General features: G+C 44.9%; 1 protein-coding gene across 1 annotated transcript in view; it reads right to left on the bottom strand.

Moving 5' to 3' along the window:
* Positions 1-3,354: 3,354 nt before the first annotated feature.
* The window catches only part of PPM1H (protein phosphatase, Mg2+/Mn2+ dependent 1H), a 146,320-nt gene continuing 131,156 nt past the window's right edge, over positions 3,355-18,518 (bottom strand). Inside the window, exons 9-10 of the mRNA XM_054185263.1 lie at positions 14,446-14,597; positions 3,355-8,294 (exon numbers count right to left, since the gene is read on the bottom strand). Coding sequence (XP_054041238.1) covers positions 8,147-8,294; positions 14,446-14,597 — 300 coding nt within the window. The 3' untranslated portion in view covers positions 3,355-8,146. The remainder of the gene's footprint in view (positions 8,295-14,445; positions 14,598-18,518) is intronic.

Here is an 18,518-nt window from a genome sequence, read left to right as displayed (position 1 = left end):
GAGGGGCAATTTGAGCTCCTTGATGAGGCGTCCGTCTAGTCATTTGTCTTCAACAGTTACTCTCATGGGAAAACAGTATCTTTTCTTCTGATTTCACTCATGGATATCTCGCAGACTTTCCATATTCTTAAGTTTTACCTTCCTAAAGCAAAAATAGCAAAATTTCAGGTTTGTTTGCTTAGCCCTCCCCCAAAGTTGTAGCAATAATTACAGAAATAAGCAACGGCCATCACATCAGAAGCTCAATGCTGCATCTGAGCTTGTGTGATCGCCTTCGAATCTTCCAGCCAGCTCCTCATTTCTAAGAAGTAGTTTCCCTGGAAAATAACTGGGACTGCTAGAACCTGCTAAAATCAACTTAAAGCCAGTTTTCCCCTTTCAAATAAGAGAATTCACATACTACATGCATGTAAGCTTTCCTTTTGAGGTAATGAGCAATGTTAGGTTAATGAAGAAATCATTTCCCTTTCTATGGGGCTTCCCTTTGGCTACCAGCGATCCCTGCGTTGCTGGTGATGCCGCCTGCACCAGCACCCGCAGGAGGGGAGCCGTGGTGGAGGTGGATGGCCAGGACTCAGGGGCACCCCTGACACAGCAGTTAACTACGCCAAAATGGTTTAAATCCGAGAGGAGCACGGCAACGAGAAGGAAGGAAAAATACCACCCACAGCATAAAGGAACCAGAAAGATGCTCTTGTTGGGGTCGAGGCGGTTGGGAAAGGCCTTGATTTACCAGAGAGAAGGAAAAAAACCCCTGACCAACAGACTGGTCAATGCGGGGGTGCCCGCGAAGCTCAGGGACGATGCCAGACCATTGCAGCTGGATGTAACGCTGTCTTTACAGAAGAACGCCATAAGGGATTGCCTTCTATTGTATAAGGGAATAAACGCTCAGGAGTAAAGATCAGCGACATTTTTGACTCTTTAGAGCCTGAGAAATTATGCACTATACACCCAGGAAAAAGGTTGTAATTCTAATCTTAGGTCGCCTAAAATTCATGAAGGTTCAGAGATCTCCCTCTGGCTATGCATCTAAATAATCAGCCTTAAATTAGCTGCAATAAAGATCTGATTATTTTTTCTACTCCAGCTTCCTCCCTCTCCCTTTCGTATTTTGTGGCAGAGTGCTGTGGACTATTCCTGCAGCTTCAAATTTATGATTAATTGTTCTTAAATTGTTAAAAAAAAAGAGTCTCCAAATCATCTGTTCTTTATCTACCCGTAGACACATTTTGTCTACCCTGACCATACTCCTTTTATCATTTTATGTCCCTAAAACGTTATGGCAGCCTTTGTTTTGCAAAAAGTGGAGGATTTTAAAAAAAAGCCTTCGTCCTTCCTTCTAACAAGAACAGGATGTGCAATAACTTTGGTTTATATAAGCCTTCCTGGAAAGCACGAGAGAAACTCTGGAATCAATAAAAGCTGCAGTGTAATAGTATAAAGAAGTAAACTTTCTGTGAAGGTACACTGCCGCACGAGGATACATTAATAAGATGAAACTTCGGGCCTCAGTTTTACAGTAACTGTAGAAAATACAATAAATTACTGGGATTGTTCCCTTATGTCGCTTCAGTTAACTGAGTACCTTCAGCAGAATAACATGAATATATCATTTGGCTACACACTGATTTACTGCATACAGGAATTATAGAAACTGATGCCCACATTTGAAAAGCTGTATCTATTACCTAAAAAAATGAAAACAACAAGCCTTACTTGGCCTACAGTCTTACAGAACTAAGGGCGTAAGAGATGCAAAAGCAATAGGATGCCGTGGAGCAAGCTCCTTTAGGTTCACTTGACGTGCATCACTGCATGCTACCAACTCTTATTTATTCAGCTGACACCAGCGAGCCAGGCAAAGCTGGGCCGAAGTTTATTTGCACAGCAATTTTAAACTTGACTCAGAGGCTGGACTGCAGTAATAACAGTAGGACTTAACAGGAGAGTGAGAAGAACCAGAGCAAAAACAGCAAATCGCTTCTCTTTGCACCCTCCATTATGCTCGGTGAACACAACGGGCACATGCAGCATTTTAAAAACTGGGGTGACACTAGAACAGATGTTTTCTCTGCTCTTCTACTGAGTGTGAGGTGAAATAGGAATCGGGAGAACAGCTTGTGCTACAATACAATATTTCAAAGATGTAAACAGCAGGTATGAGACTACCTCTCATTCTCTTGCTGGCGACCCCCATGGGTATTGCCCGTGGCTCTGTGCTGGTACAATGCAAAGGGGCTGGTGTTAGTTCCTGCATCCTACTGTGTCCAGCTCTGGAGCCCTCAGCACAAGAAGGACATGGACCTGTTGGAGCGGGTCCAGAGGAGCGCCACGAAGATGATCCGAGGGCTGGAGCACCTCTCCTATGAGGACAGGCTGAGAGAGCTGGGGTTGATCAGACTGGAGAAGAGAAGGCTCTGGGGAGATGTTATAGCCCCTTCCAGCACCTGAAGGGGGCCTACAGGAGAGATGGGGAGGGACTCTATCAGGGAGCGTAGCAATAGGACAAGGGGTAACAGTTTTAAACTGAAAGAGGGCAGATTTAGATTAGATATCAGGAAAAATGTTTTCACTCTGAGGGTGGAGAGGCACTGGAACAGGTTGCCCAGGGAAGTTGTGGATGCCCCATCCCTGGAAGTGTTCAAGGCCAGGCTGGATGGGGCTTTGAGCAGCCTGGTCTAGTGGGAGGTGTCCCTGCCCATGGCAGGGGGGTTGGAACTAGGTGATCTTTAAGGTCCTTCCCAACCCAAACCATTCTGATTCTATGATCTTTGGTACCTTCAAATACATCTTTGGTTACTAAATAACCGTGACAGCTTGCTTCGGTGGAATCTAGGAATTCACCCTTGGTTTTACTCTAAACTTACAGCAGAATTTGAGACTGTGATTCCTAAGAAACTGGGGAGGAGGGAAAACTTATTCCAACTGTGTTGTGATTTCAAAACTTACACCCAGTTTCTCATGTCACGGAGAGTTGACAGCTGATCACTTTGCATAGCTCTTCACTGAGTCAGAATGCGGCAACTGGCAGTCTGGGCACTGAATCACAATCTCATGGCAGCACACAGCTCACACGGTTATCCCACAGCCAAACTCTTCCAGATCAACCCAGACGCTAATGCACCTCACAGGGATTTCCTTCATTAAATCAAGAGTGAGACCTTTTGTCAGTGAATCGGCCATTCCCTCGATAGCAGGCTGTGCTACCTGGCCGTATCGCACAATTAGTAATACACACACAAACACTCACTCAGGTAAACTTCAGGACAAAGGCAGAATAATAATGGTTATAGATATAGAGGGATATATATAATATATAATTTAAAATTTTATTTTAAAACTTTGCGCATACACTTCTTCAGCATCCTCCTCTTTTATTCATTGCACTGAAAAGTTTCAAAAACCACAAAATATATCCCTTTACTAAACATTTTGTTTGTTCTTAAGGTTACAAAAAGGTTAACATTTCACAGTCACAAAGCAGAAGTACATTGGTCCAAAACATCTTCCTCCAGCAGGTCGTCCATTCTTCAGGACACCCAGAGAGTTGTACAGATCTCAAAACAAGACGACTTGTCCAATGAAGGAAAGAAAAAGGTGGCAGCTATTGAAAAAAAATAATCCCAAACCAAAATAAGACACCTATGAAAGACCACCACCAGCAATGGTTAAAAAAAAAAACCAACACAACAAACAAAAGAAGGAAAAAAGAATGAGAGTGGAGGTGGACAAGGGCATCCTCCTTCAAGTACATCACTGGTAGAAATACAGCAGCAGTTACAGCATTGTTTGGTCACTCTCTCTATGGCAGCCACCTCACTATGTCTCCCTCTAAGACACGTGGAGGAAAACTATTTACACACCAAAAGTGTCAGGGAGGAACAATTCCACACAGTTTGCAAGTCATGTTCGATACAAAAACGTTGAAAGTATTTGTACATAAAATATAAAATAAAAGCAAAACACGGAGGCAGGACGAAAGACAGCAGATCTGCTTGGAGTGCGTAGTGTTCTTTAAAAACCCAGCAAAAGTTGTGCCCAAACATCAAGTGCAGTTCTTCAAAAAGATCCTGGAGGCGCAGAGTTGGCCATACCTCCCAGACCTCTCTTCTCGGATTTTAACATGGAAGTAACTTTAACACAGAAATCCACTGCTAACAGCAGACTCTGAGCACTTTTCCTTCAGCTTGTTAGCCCTGTTGTTTTTTTGAATTTTGGGGGGGGGGGAATCAAACCTCTCTCCAGCATGAGGCCCCTGAACATCAGCCCCCTCAGACAATACACTTTTGTGTTCATGAGGGAAGCATCATTGCATTAACGTACCAAAAGACAGTTGTGTGCCTCACTTAAGGTGTAAATGAAATCTCTACCTACCTTCTTCATCAATTTAAACGAAGAAGATTTTAGGCTGTAGTGCAAGAGAAAAATGTCGGAAATGGCTGTGCTACCTTCTGCAACAGTATTCACAGGAGAATGGCAGAAGCTTCTTGGTTTCGAGTTTCTAGAAACTGGACTGGGCACCAGAAAACAGTGTTACGCCGCACTGTCGGATAACCTCAACTATACGGCACACGCTTTCCTCTCCTTGCCATTGGCCAAGGAAGGACAAGAACTTGCCTGACTTTCTAAGCAGTGTCTGGGTAGAGGCGAGGGCACAGCACTGTGCAAGAGCAATACGAATACAGACGTAACGCGGGACCGAGGTTCCTTGCAACGGAGCCTTAAACAACTTTTGGATACTAAGGGAAGTTCACTGGCAAAAACCCCCATAGTACTGCTGGCAACAGGCACTGACTAAGATGATGTGCCAAGGATCTAAAATTTGGAGTTAGTGCCCACCTTGCTCCAGTTTGAGGCGGCGAGCGTCTGCTCCTCACGCAGGCGCTTCACTCAGCCCTAGGGCAGCTGCGAGTCTGCACATGGCAATACCCATCCCCCGCCTACCTGAAAAATGGGTTTGTGCACCACGGATCCTCCCTGCCATCACTGGTTTCTAATGTTGTGACTCCCAAAATAATTCAACCTATAAAGGAAATTGGAAATGCTTTTAATTTTTTTTTGCTTCTCACACAACACCTGCCCAAGAAGTGACTCCTGCCTCCTATCTACACGAGGCTTTGGTGTGTATCTGTATTTATACCATGCCTTGAAGCAGCGCACAGACCACAGCGCAGGCACGTAGGAAGCCCCTAGTGAAAGCGGAGAGAAGTGAAAGCCCAAGTCCCAACGCAGCGTATCGGAGATGTACCAGAGATGCTCTAGGGAGGCAAGCACGGAACTGGGTAACAGATACTTTGTAAAAAAGCAAAACAAAAAGCATCACAGCATACTTTCAGTCACATACATCTGGGTAGAAAGCTTTTTTAATTATCCTTTAAAGTTCTCAGAATTTATTAATTGATGCTAATTGATATTAATTGTTGATACTGTACTTCCACCCTTTCCAGGAGAGGCTGTGATAGCTACCGCTACTCCACCTGGGCACGGCCGCTGCAGAGCAGCAGGGTGACGGACAGCAATACCTCGGGTGACCAACAAACATACTGGAGGCCCGTTCTCGAAGCCATGCCAGCGCCCAGGAGATTTTGCTCTGAGAAGTCACCAGTCGGTTTGCTCCCACCAAGTCGTGCACGCTCCTAACCCAACTCTCCAGGGTTATGTTTGAAAACACCCCTGAATGAGAAGGTGCATCGTCCGTTGCCTTGAAATTACACTTTCAAATTTTGGCAAATGCTACACTGGAAATTTATTTCCACCGCATTGTACTCAGTGGTTTTATAACGACTGGTGTGTGTGTTGACACCATGTTACCAAATAACGAAGATTAACAACACATGGGCACTGAAATACTTGACTCAGGGCTGCAGCTGGGACCAGCAAGCACCAGGTTCTTTGCTGGTCAGACGACTCCCCTGGAATTGCCAGCATTAGTTTCTTTGTGAAAGAGGATCTGAATCGCTAGAGGACTACACAACTGCATTTGTGAAGAGACAACAGGAGTTACACAGAGCATGAAAAGCATGTTTACAAGTTTATTAGGCCAAAAAAAAAAAAAAGTGCAAGAGAAGATCTCTTGCTTAAACTTTAAAACATATGAGGGGCCACGTGGAAAATATTTAGACTCCAAACCTCTCTTTTCACCCAGCTGCATACAGAAAAAGAGGTAAAGGAAAAAAATAAGGAAAGAATAGATAAAGCATGACAACACATAATCAGATACGCCATTGATTTATGCTGAAGCTCTAGAATATAAAACGTCTGTGTTCTGCGCAGCTTTATCACATGCAGGCACCGGGGAATGCACGGAACAGTTTCCAGGCTAAAATCATGCAGTTTGCTGCACGTTTGAGCCATTACACACTCCGCACTGCCCCCTCTCAACCGGAAACTCCTACTGGGTCTAAAGATTTAGAGCAAGGCGGGGTTCAAACCCACTGAGACTGTTGCACAGGTATGTCCGGATGCAATCAAATAAAGCACCTGGGCAGCTGTACCCACCACGCGCTGCACGGTGTTTACGTAGCACATTATAAATGACAAAACTGGCAAGCTCTTGGCCACGCCTGTTCGGGAGAGAGTCGGCAAAGGGCACGGCATCCTCCTCCTCCTTCAGAAAGGACACAATACTTGTGAGCTGCCTGGCCAGTGCCCTACAAGTGCGTTAGCCCCCAAGTTTCTGGCTAGCCAAGAAGTACAAGCCAGATCTGCAGCTCCAAAAGAACGTGGTACTGGGGGAAAGTCAGGTTGGATTTGGCTCCCCAGCCAATATACCTGCCTACATGCTACAGCCTCCTGATGTTGTTTTTCCTTCGTTTCCCGCCAATGAGGAATAGGGACCCAGGTCAAGCTGCAGCTTTGCTCACTTGTTTCCCTCTTGGACTATCGCTTTCACTCTGATAATGTTTTACTCAGATTTTCTTTATTTAAATTGATACATCACTGCTAAGAAAAAAAGGTGCTGAAGCTAGCCAAGGGCTGCTATCTATCACAGTGATCTTTTGATCCTTGACTACAGCCCTCGATACCAAGAGGACAAAGTTATAAGCTGTCACTTTCTGGTCACCAAGTCAAGCAGGCAAAGGCATACTGAATAGTAAGTGAGGCAGGAAGAAGTGAAACGACTTTTAAATAGATCGCTATCTGGGTATCCAAACTGCTAACGAGAACACCACCACGACCACCACTTTAAGCAAGAATCCAACTAAAAATACAGTCAGGAGCCCAAATCAATTTACTGAATCCCAACTGGTGCAAAAGCTGTACGGTCAGGGATCCTTTCAACAGGATAAAGCAGGCAGAACCATTCAACGAATGAAAATCTCTGATCCCAAAGAAACCATGGCCTCCAGGGTAAACATCACATAGCGCTGAGTTCGCGTGCTCTGTATAATCATAGTATACACGCAACAGGGAATCCTGACAAGTAACTCCTCACACCAGAATAAATCTTGCCATACAGGACTGTGAACTATTTCTCCTGGACAATTTTGCAGGTGGCTGTTTTAGCTGCAGTAAACAGGCATAGTCACACTGAAAACAATTTCAGTTTTCCCACTAAAATACAGGAGCATAATCTACTGAAGAAGAGACAGGAGAGGAAAATGGGGGTTCCAAGGATTACACAAGTTTGAAGTTGTCCATAAGTCATGAATGCAACTTTTTGAAAAAAGAAAACTCTTGAGTCTCATATGTGTATATATAGCTATTTTTAAATGAGATGTGACCCAAGTCACCTTCTGAATGTTTGGGGGTAGATTTCAGGAGCCTCCTTGGCTTCTGATACCTACTTCTACTTTCACAACTGAAATGGCTCTTCCAAGCTACATGGTAAACGGAGGAAAAAAAATAATTCCCCACCTGGAGGGATAACAGAATCCAGAATATGCTAGCAGCATTTAAATCCCATTCCTGTTAAGCACCAAAACCATTTCTATAGGGAAATTGTAATCTTAAGGGTTATCTTTAATCATATACAGTATATGTGCAGAGCCCTACCTTTCGGGCAGAAGAACATCCCTCCAGCATTTGTTTTGAATAGATTACATCAGTTGGAAGTGTCCTGGTCAGATCACCAAAAACATATTGTCTCTTACAGTCCCTTCCCCAAAAGATCCCCATCCCATAACCACTCTTGATGCTACTTTCACGACTGTTTGTTCCCGTGTATTAAAGGGATGACGTAGACAGAGATGTCGTCTCCAGAGCCCAGCCTGTCGTTGGATATTCGCCAGCCCCGGTCCTTCAGCACTCCCCTGGCTCGCATCACCAGGTCCTGCGCCGCCAGCGTGTACCTGTGGAAAAGGCAGAAGACAGCCAGGGAGTGCTCGTTTTATGTTGTCAGCTACCAGGTCAAGCTTCTCAGGGTTTTCAAAGCAGGCAGGAGAAACACAAACCACAGCATAACTGCAAAGCAACGCCCCTTCCAGTTCAGTGACCGCTCCTGCAGTGGAATTTGAAGGTATCTGACAGGCACCAATTGATCAAGAAGTCACCCATTGTTTTGGGTGCCCGGCTTCACAAGTTTGCAGAAAAATATTAAAATACTTGCCTTAACAAGTCTGCTTTTTAGCAGTCTGAAAAAAATGACTGAAAAAAATAGAACCAAAATAACACTACTTGTTGTTGAAAACTACACACTTGTGGACTGAAACATCTGAAGGTAAACATGGGTCCACTATTTCAGAGACAAATCATAACAAAGTGATTTGAAACTAACAGAGCACTAAAAATAAAATCCAAATTACACTTTAAACCAAGCAGACTAACTTGTCTGTTTTCCTTGACCATAGGAATGATTTTTAATCATCTTTTATTCTGAAACTGGAAAAGGAAATTTACAGTGAATACAGCCAGATTAACAGAGTCCCGCAGTCCTCTCACATTTATGAGTTCAAGGAAAACTGCGTGTGTGTGAGCTGTCGAGTACTTAATTTAGTGAAAAACCCAAGTTTCATGTTGCTTCAAAACTCCCAGCCTGTGCTGGGCCAAGCGGCATTGGATTTATGGGAGTTATTTTCTGTCCTGAAAAAATAACAGATGCTGCTCAGGGGCAGAAGGGTGTCACAGTCCAAAAGGTGGCACCTGACAGTGCTCTGTCACGTGCTCTGACATGTTCGCCCTTATCGCTTTACCTGCTGTTACTAGATCAACACATCTGTGGACTCGTTTAGAAGTTTCCTTTGAAAGAAATCTCATTATGGGTGAACAGCTACTGTCATGTGTTTTAATTCATCAGTCCAACACCTGGCTGAGATGTTTTGAATTTGGTTGGGTGGAGGCAAGCTTTTCTGTGACTTGACAATTAAAAATTAATCGAACAGTTACAAGCCTGACACGAAAAAGCAGTTCAATATTGTGTCTGCCTGTGTTTTATTTGAAGCGTTAAGTATCAGCCTCCAAGACGATGAGGGGCTCTACAAAGCCAAACACACGGGCCACCAGAAGCAAAGCACACCTCTGCAGTTTCCAGAAACCAGGAAGGACAAGAAGGGTTTGCATTTCAAGACCCCCTTTTCAAGGGAGGATCCTTGGCCAGAAATGATCTGCCCAGATCCCATCTGAGGAACGGGAAAGAACAGTAGCTCCACTGATCAGAAGAGGTGGGGGAGTGGGGGGGAAGTTTATTAAGTGAGTATCCAGGACTGTTCTAACCCCAGAAATTTCCACCAGAGAAAGCATTATTAAATGGCAATTTCTGTCAGTGGAGACTTCTTCTCTGGGGATTAATGAAGAAGAAAACCCCCAATTATGTTCTGTTTCTACAATTCTGGTGCCTTAAGCTCAAATGGCTCCTTTGAACCAGGGATAGATTTATTTGCTCTACTAGAAAGATTTCTTCAATGCAAATATACCAACATTTGACTACCCAAAAGGTTTGATGTTAAATCCAAGTAACGCTGCATGGAAGCAATGCACCCCTCTGCTCCTAATGGTACTGAATGATAAAATTTCAAGCCCTCACTTGTTTTGACAGAGGATTTACTGTTAGTGATAAAAGAATGGCATGAACTCTAACTCACGCGCTTGCACACACACGTGCAAACTGTCCACAGGTTCCAGATCAGCCTGTACCGACGACCTCGAGGTGTAACGGTGGGATGTACCAAGAAGCACTGCCCCTATTGTCCTAATGCAACATGAAATTTATTTTCTAAGGGGAAAAAACCCAAGCATTCATTCTTGCACTCCCAGATCCCAAATCAGATGCAGGGCTAAGGAACAAAAGGACTCCATGTGGCAAGGGAGAAAGGGGAATATTTATTCACAGCATGTGTGATGCTGAGTGAATTTTGGCTAGAACATCTTTTCCAAGGATTTCTCAGCTATTGTCGGAATTTAAGAGAAGAAAACACCCATCACTCTGGGAGAAAACTTTTGCCTTCCTCTTTTTTCTAATTAACAAGGGCTCCCCACATCTAAAGAGTACAAAGGAATGAGTATTGCTCTTGATTGTGTAAAGCTTTTGCTGCTTCATGTTTGGAGATGGCAAGATAAAATAAAAAGAATTTTAATAAACCAGAAGTTCTCTCGTAGACAGACTGTGAAACACACAAGAAAATGAGCACATGGAAGCAAAGGAAAAGGAACAGGTGAAGGCAGCAGCGAGGTAACATGTTCCTCTCCTTCTGTAGAGCTGAATTGAAGCGATGCTGTTCAACTTGGCACTAGAGGAGATAGGGTGAGTCTCTTGTACCTGGAGATGAATAGCAGCAGCAGTCCATTACCCAATGCTTTATTCTCCAGCGCTGTGAACTTGGGATTCAGCTGTCGAGACAGCATTAGAGAACTGCTGAAGTAGTTTTAAAGTATCCACTTCCTCCTAATGAACAGCCTCGCTGGAATACAACTTCTGTGTTTTAAGAATAAATATATATGTTTGGGTTTTTTTCCCCCCTCTGCTGAAGCTTTCAGTATTGATCAGTGAAAGTGCTGCAGGAGAAATGGTGACAATGGGGGAAACGTGCTGCTGTCTGAGCAGCTCCTTATCTTCTCACACCCAGCAGCGGTGGAGCAACTCACCAGCATCCTCGTAAATCTCTAGTTAGTTTGAGAGAGAGTGAGAGGGAATGCGAAAGGACAGGTGGGAGGACAAGGAATAAAAGATTCCCAAGGTCAGGGGGTAAACCTGCACAAGTGCAGCCAAAGGAAATGGGCAAGAATCGCGCTTCTCCATCTTCATACCTCTTCAGAGAGATGATGTATGGAAAGCAGCAGTGTGTCGCTACCACCTGTTCTTCACTCAGGGGTCCCCTTCATGCTCGTCTGCCACAACACCCGCAAGAAATGAGCCAGCTAAGAAATCCAGCTCCACCCCAGCTTCTTCACTCCATTGCAGCCCTTGTAGAGGAACTGTTCTCTAATCAAGTCTGTGCCCGTCACCTGCTGCCCAAATCCCTTGAGGCTGCGTGTGCACGTCTGGGTGAAGACAGACACGAGGATTTTGCTCTCTCTGCACTTGGTGATGCCCAGGCACATGCTATGTTTGACAGGATTCAAAGATGTTTTTCTGTGGGTAACAAACACTCACAGTTCTGACAGTAAATATCAGCAGGAGAAAGTCCCAAGAGCTTTGCCGAGGGCTGTAAGCTCTTACCCATCAGGCTATAAAACGACTTCTGATTCAAATGGGAGGGATATTGTTCCCTCAAAGAGCTAATTACATAGCAGAGAAGTACTGTGCAGCTCTAAAATCTTCCTCCCTAGTGCCTTTTTTTTTTTTTTTTTTTTTTTAAATATGCTGCTGTCAGGGAGTAAGCAGGCTACTGGGTCAGGCGGATCCAGAGTCTGCTCCACAGGTAGGTTCTCCAGAAGACCACAGCATCACCAAACCCAGGGGGCAAGACTCTCACATTCTGACAAGTTTTCTACATCCCTGGAGATTTCACATTTCCAGCTGATCACCTCACCACAGACTATGTCACTACACCCATCACAGAACCTGACATTTAGTGGGATAACATTTCCTTTAAACATAACACTGACAATATGGCAAACAAGATTTTCCTGTCACTGACTAGCGAGAGGAATGAACGCAGCTCCACAGTCTGAGCTGCTATGCTATTGTAAATTCATTAGTTATACCTCATTTGGACCACTGTGAAGTAATTACGTAAAACCTCTCACACAGTACTTTAAACCCTTTAAATATTCTTTACAACCAAGCAGCAAGAGCAATTTCACAAAGGTAGTTTTCATAAATATCATTGTAAACTATATGAGGGACTGTTCTAATTACCTTTTGCAAGCTGGCATGAGAAATGTCTTGCCACCACTATTTGTAAGCCTCTAAATGACCTGGCACAAAATTACTTAAAAGAACAAATTAATTTTCAGTTCAGATGTCCATTCATAGACCAGTAGGTCAAACACTAATAAACATGTTTGTTCTAACTCATAATACAGCAGGCCCAGTCCTGGCATGTGTTGTACTCACTCTGGCATAAACAGGGACTAATCCTCCACAATTACTGGGGCTAAACCAGCACAATCAAATCTAAACGAAACAAAGAGAATCTCTTTTTTTTCCCTTTAATGTCTCTGATTTCTATGAGTGTTTTATAACGGATGAAAAATTACTCACCTAAGAAATTAACAGATCGAACAAAGAGTTTCCATTCCTGCTACAGCAAACGTGGTGGCCATCACCAGCTTTGGAAAGACCCAAAGGAAAAAGACAGACACAACACAGCCAGACTGTATGCATAACAGGCAGGACCAGCAAGGACAGCAGGAAGAGTCAACCTTTCCCCATTACTAGATGAGAATGGAGACACAGCAGGGCAGAGGTATTACATTTTTACGAGGTGCCTCTGCAAGGGGAGACTCAGGGGTACAGAACAAAAGCTGTACAGAGAGAGAGAGAAACAAAAAGAGAAACAAAACAAAAATTCCGCTCAGAGAACAAAAGCTCCCAAGCACCTCTGAACGGGAATAATGGGAAGTAGCTTGGGTGGGTCATCTCCTTACCTCTCCCTAATCCTGCCTGATCTCTTCCCAGAGAAGGGCAGAGACACTTCCACGTCTTGTTGAAGTGGAGACAGCCCCGACTGTCATTTGTACCACATCTCCTCTTCAGCACAAGGAGGTGGGGAAGGTCAAAATATTGCAGTTTCAGCTTCATGCTAACCATTAATTCACCTGAAGACTCAGTGCTTGCAGCAAAATGTTGCTTTACATTCCATCTTTGTAAGTGTCAGGGCAAGAAAATACCACTTGTGAGTTACCTTTGGAGTTGCTCTCACTTTAAAACCCCAGTGACTGTCAGGGTGTCCCAGTTATCTTCCTTGTTTGCTGATGGAGAACAGGGCTGACCCTGTGAAGATGACCACTTAGAAACATGAGAAACACCAAGCATTTTGAGATGGGTTTCCCCATGTCCTCAAGAGTTGTCACACCTAAACAAATGTAACCTGAGCTCTCACACCGTCCCACATGTTTTCACTTGGATGCCAAGATATCCCAGAGCTCATCTCTGAAGCTCAGCTTTCCACACGCCAACTGGGGATGCGCAAAAGCTCTTTTCCTCACTCTCAGCCCAGGGCGAGGGCAGAAGACAGTGATGGCCAGGGCTGAGTCCCTAGGGAAGGATAAAGCTCTTTCCACTTTCACAGTCCTCCCTTTTACAAGCAAGAGACTTCGGATCTCCAGCGTAATGTTTTAATTCATGGCGACACTGAACTCAGCAGCAGACAGACTGATGGACTCACTCAAGGCAGTGCTTTAGCTGGTTGTTTGGGAACTTGTTTGTTTGCTTGATGGTATATTTTAAAGAGAGCAACTGATCAAGTAAGAGGTGATAAAGACAGGAAAATGAAGATGATAAGGTAGGTTAAAATTGTGAAATGAAACAGAATCCAACTAAATGAAACAGTCAGACTTTCCACCTATTTTGTCATCCCCCCTCTCCTGCAGCTGGTAGCACTGAGCATCACCTACTGAAGGCGGGTTTAAAGGTCACAGCATGACCAGGAACGAGTGGGAACCCCACTGTACAGTATTTAAACATACATACATACAGTGAGAGGGAGATACATGCTGATGATGTCCTAGTGAGAAACAATCCTTAGCGTTAATGGACTATCCAGAGGAGAGTTGAGTGGAAAACTGCTGGAGACAGAGAAGCGTTGCCATGTTCTTCTAAGACCTCAGCCTCTTATAGTTTCCACACAAGCTAGTAAAGCAAACAAAACGGATCCCATACCAAGATACTGTGACCCCACAACTTCTCCTTTGAAAGTAGGCAATTCTGAGTTACAAAAGACAAAAAAAAGCAAGACCAAAACGCCACATTTGCTGTAGAGCCTCCATCCAACATATAAAAATGTCTTTTAAGTGCTGCATCTTTACTGAACGTTACTCAGATCATACTTTCTACAAAACTACGTTACCAAAAAGCACTCTTACTTCCACGGAGAAGCTAGAAAGTCAGAGATGAGCACAAACCTGTGGGGATCATCGGGGTCACAGTTTGGTAGAAAGTTAGTGACAGCTTCTGCCACTTCTTCATTTAACAGCACATCCCAGAGTCCATCAGTAGCTAGGATCAGGACATCATCTGGCCCATGCTCATACTGCAGGAGGTCGTAGACTCTAACCTAAAACAAAATAAACCCCAGGAGACGTTCATGAAGGAAGAGACCGTCAGAGCTGTTTGTGAGACGTTGCTGAGTTCAGCTGTGAGTTAGCAGGTTTGGCCAGGGCACTGAAATACCTCTCCCGCAGCACTGCTGGGGTCTGTCTCCAGTTTAGCCCTTGAGCCAGCAGCTCTTCCCAACCTGGCTCAGCGTGGCTCAAGTGCCAGGAGGGAAGCAAGTGTTCCTGAGCAAGGCTGTAAAGCACCGCACTGCCTGCTGCCAGCAGTGCTCGGAGCCTCCCCCACCCAGAAGCTTGGTTCGGCACGTGAGGCTCTTCCCTATCACTGGCAGGACTAGTCATATGGAAGCTGAATAATTTATTTGATGAATTTTTGATATTTTCTAATAAAATATTCACAAATAATTGTTTTCGCTATTTGTCCAGATCCACTTAACTCTGTCAGATAAATTGCACATGTTTGGAAATGCCTGTGTTGCAGAAGGCATCGCATTCATTTTTTCTAGACCCGAGGCAGCCACTGCACTCAAGAATTATGCCTGCACAAGCGAGCAGTTCGACGAAATGGAGATAAACTATTTACCTGCCAGTTACGTTTATCTGTAAGGAGTTCAGTGGGTAGAGACCAATTCAAGATCTGCACAAGAGTGAACCCCCAAGGTTATCCACACTATTCAAATGCCCACTGGCTTCACCTCATCAGTCTGCAGCCACCGTCAGGCTGACCACTGCTGCTGGCATCTCCATAACGCCCTGCCTTTACAGCGACTTCCACTGTCCTCTTCCCGACGAGGCTGGGGAAAGCTGGGAGCAGAGGGGGCAGACACTGGGAGGGGGGCCATCAGGCCTTCAGCTGAGCCGCAATATGAGCAAATGTCACAGTAAACGCTTTAAAATCAGCCTTTATCTGGGCGTAACTCTCCCTCCAGCACACGCAGCATTCTAGCTGACAAACCGCCTGCAATTCCCAGGCTGTGATGGGGAGCCATTAGGAAGCGCTCATGGAGCACTTTAATTACCACAGCAACAACCACAGTTTGAAAGAAGTGTGACAACCTTGGCAAGGCAGACAGGAGGAAATGATCATCTGTACTGAAGTCTGGAAACGGTGCACCTCGTCACGCACCCTGCTCCGGCCTCGGGCTCCACTAACAGCAGCCGCAGTCGGGAAATTTGTCGGGACAAGCACTTGGCATAACTAGAAAATACGAGCTGTTTTATTCTCCCTCCTGATGCATTCTCCCTTTAGGAGCCACGGAGCAGGCAAAGCACATAAAATGCCTGGACCTTTTAACGTAATTATGATTTTATGGGACTGCAACCAGTACTGGAGGAAAAAGAAAAAAATCACCCAGACCTGACTGCTAATCCTTACTTGTTCGCCTTTCACTCAAAAGCACAAGAAGGTCATTTGTAAAATGTAACCTTCACTTCATTATCTAAGGTAGCAGCTGAATAAGGACTTTGGAGGGGATTAAAGTCAAGGCACGATACTCTATTCATTACAGCCTATCTCTTTATTCAGACTGAGTGGGAATACTGTTATAGAAAAGATCCCTATATGCAGCACAGCTCTTCTCTCAAGCCCACTGCACAGAAACCAGCAGTTGTCATAGTCCCCATTCCCCAAAATTTAGTTCAGCCTCTAACAGCCCAGAAATCGCTGGGGCGTGGGGGCCAAGTTAGCCAACACAGCCATCAACAAGCAGCACATGTTCTGGTCAGATCTCTTGGGTAATGGCAAATATTTGAGAGAGCATCGGGGTTAATGCTCAGAGATGCACTCAGCAGCAAGCTCACTGTAGGAATAACCAACTTCAAACATCAGCACTAGGAAAAGACACATCTACCAGGTGATGTGTTAGGTTGATGGTTGGAGTCGATGATCTGAAAGGTCCCTCCCAACCTAGTCAATTCTATGATTCTGTGATTCTACCATGGCTCTCCCGCCCAGGCAAAGCACATGTTACACCACAAGAGCAATTTTTGCAGCATTGCTGGGGGACAAGGCAGAAAACCAAGACCCATGCATCATTGATTTGAATCCTCCTGAAATGAACAATCCTGTCTGACTGGGGAACAGCACTGGGACAGATAGGAAACTTGCCAAAGCTACCTGCAGGCAATCCACAGCTCAAAAGGTCCAAATCCTTGTTGTAGCACAATGCTACAGCAACACCAGGAACACATCATTTTACCAAAAACACGTTTAGTTTTTGGGGAAAAGGAAAAAAATATAATTGCAATTACTGATTTTATGGGTAATCTGCAAACAAGGTAGTTACTTCCTAAAAGCAAAAGGTTTGTGAATTGAGCACCTCCAGAAAGGGGTGCTATTGAGAAGGAACCAGATGTCAGAAGAGGTGCAGAGAAGGGCAGTGGGGTGAGTAATAAGGAATAAGGGATGCTAGGCTGGTACCCAGGCTAAGGAAAAGAGAGTGTCAAGGTCACAGGAGGCAAGCCTGGGGCAACTTCAGGTAAGATTCTGTATACCATGACCAGCACATGCAATAAAATGTTTACTGAAATGCAGCTTTGTCTGCCTTCCAACCACTGCAGCAGCCACATATCAAGGCAGCCATGTCCACACAATACTGAAGAGAAAATTAAGCTTTTTCTTTCTGTCTTTCCTCAGATTTCTAAAACACAGCTGCAGGGGCCCCTAGTATGTTGCTGAAAAAAGTGACTTAATTTAGAGCTGTCCAGTCTGTTGTAGGTTCAGGTTATGCTCACAGACCTCCTTGCCCAGGCACAGAAACTCTTCGCTTTTCGGCTAGCAGCTTTGTTCTAGTTCTTGTTTTCAGTACGGCTCTCCTGCAGCAGCCACACGTGCCTTCAGCTGGACACGGAGCAGCGCCACAGCAGAGCTCCCGGAGGCACACAGGTTGGGCAGTACCTCCAAGACACGTTAACAGATGCTCAGACCAGCAGAGCTCAGAGAACATCCACCCCACACCCCCACACTGTGCAACACCCCATAGCATACTCCACACATGCTGGTGTGATACGCCAGAGTTTCAGAAAGACGAGCAGAGATCCGGGGAGCTTCTTAAGTGCCTGCAACAGCAAGCAAACCCACAGCCCTGTAAATCTTATGTGATCGAAAACAGCTCTTTGCCTCCAATGGAAATTATTACTTTTTCAAAATTATTTTTTTTTTTAATTCCAGAGCCAACCTACCTAACAACTGCCTCCTCCCCCTAGCTGTATTTCAGGGAATGAAAGAACAGCAAGGTTTAAGTATGTTCTGTCTGTGGCGTAAGTTTGCACAAAGCTGCATGCACTGCAAATCGGTATTGCACACCCCCGGTAGTGCAGATGACGGCTGGCCGGACACCGTTCGGCAGCGCAGCAGTTTCCTTAACTACTGCTGCACCCTTGACAAATTTCCTAGCAATTCCACCCTGAATCTTCAATCTTTCCCTCATGACTCGTTGCTACTGCAGCCAGACATCAATCCTGACAGTGCCCCACAGAACTCGTGTCCTCTACCCCAAACACCGTGGGCTACCTGTGCTCTGTCCTCTGCCTGCTGGGCTGTCCCAAGAGCCTCGCCACCAACTCGCCCCGAGCCTACTTAGCCCCTTCTGTGCTGCCCTGGCAAACCCTCTCACTCTTTAACTCCTCTCTGGAGCATCAGAGCAGCCTTGAAAGGAGCCCACTTTGGTCACCACACTTCTACCATCCACTGATGTCTTACTTGATGTAGAGTAGCTGACCTATTAACTAGCTAAATTTGACTTTAGTCACCAGAAAACATAAAAAAACAACTGTAAGGAAGGAGCACCAGAGCCTCGGTAGCACAGGCATCCATGACAATAAGCATTAGGTTACACTATATTTTATCCTGTCTGGTACTTACACATCCCTGCTGATAGGTAACAGCGGATACACACCGCTGGAGCACATAGTCACACACATCA

Source organism: Rissa tridactyla, chromosome 1 (assembly GCF_028500815.1).
Source record: "Rissa tridactyla isolate bRisTri1 chromosome 1, bRisTri1.patW.cur.20221130, whole genome shotgun sequence".
NCBI classification, from domain to species: domain Eukaryota; kingdom Metazoa; phylum Chordata; class Aves; order Charadriiformes; family Laridae; genus Rissa; species Rissa tridactyla.
Note: the sequence above shows the minus strand (reverse complement) of the source record. Positions and strands in the feature narration are given on the sequence as shown.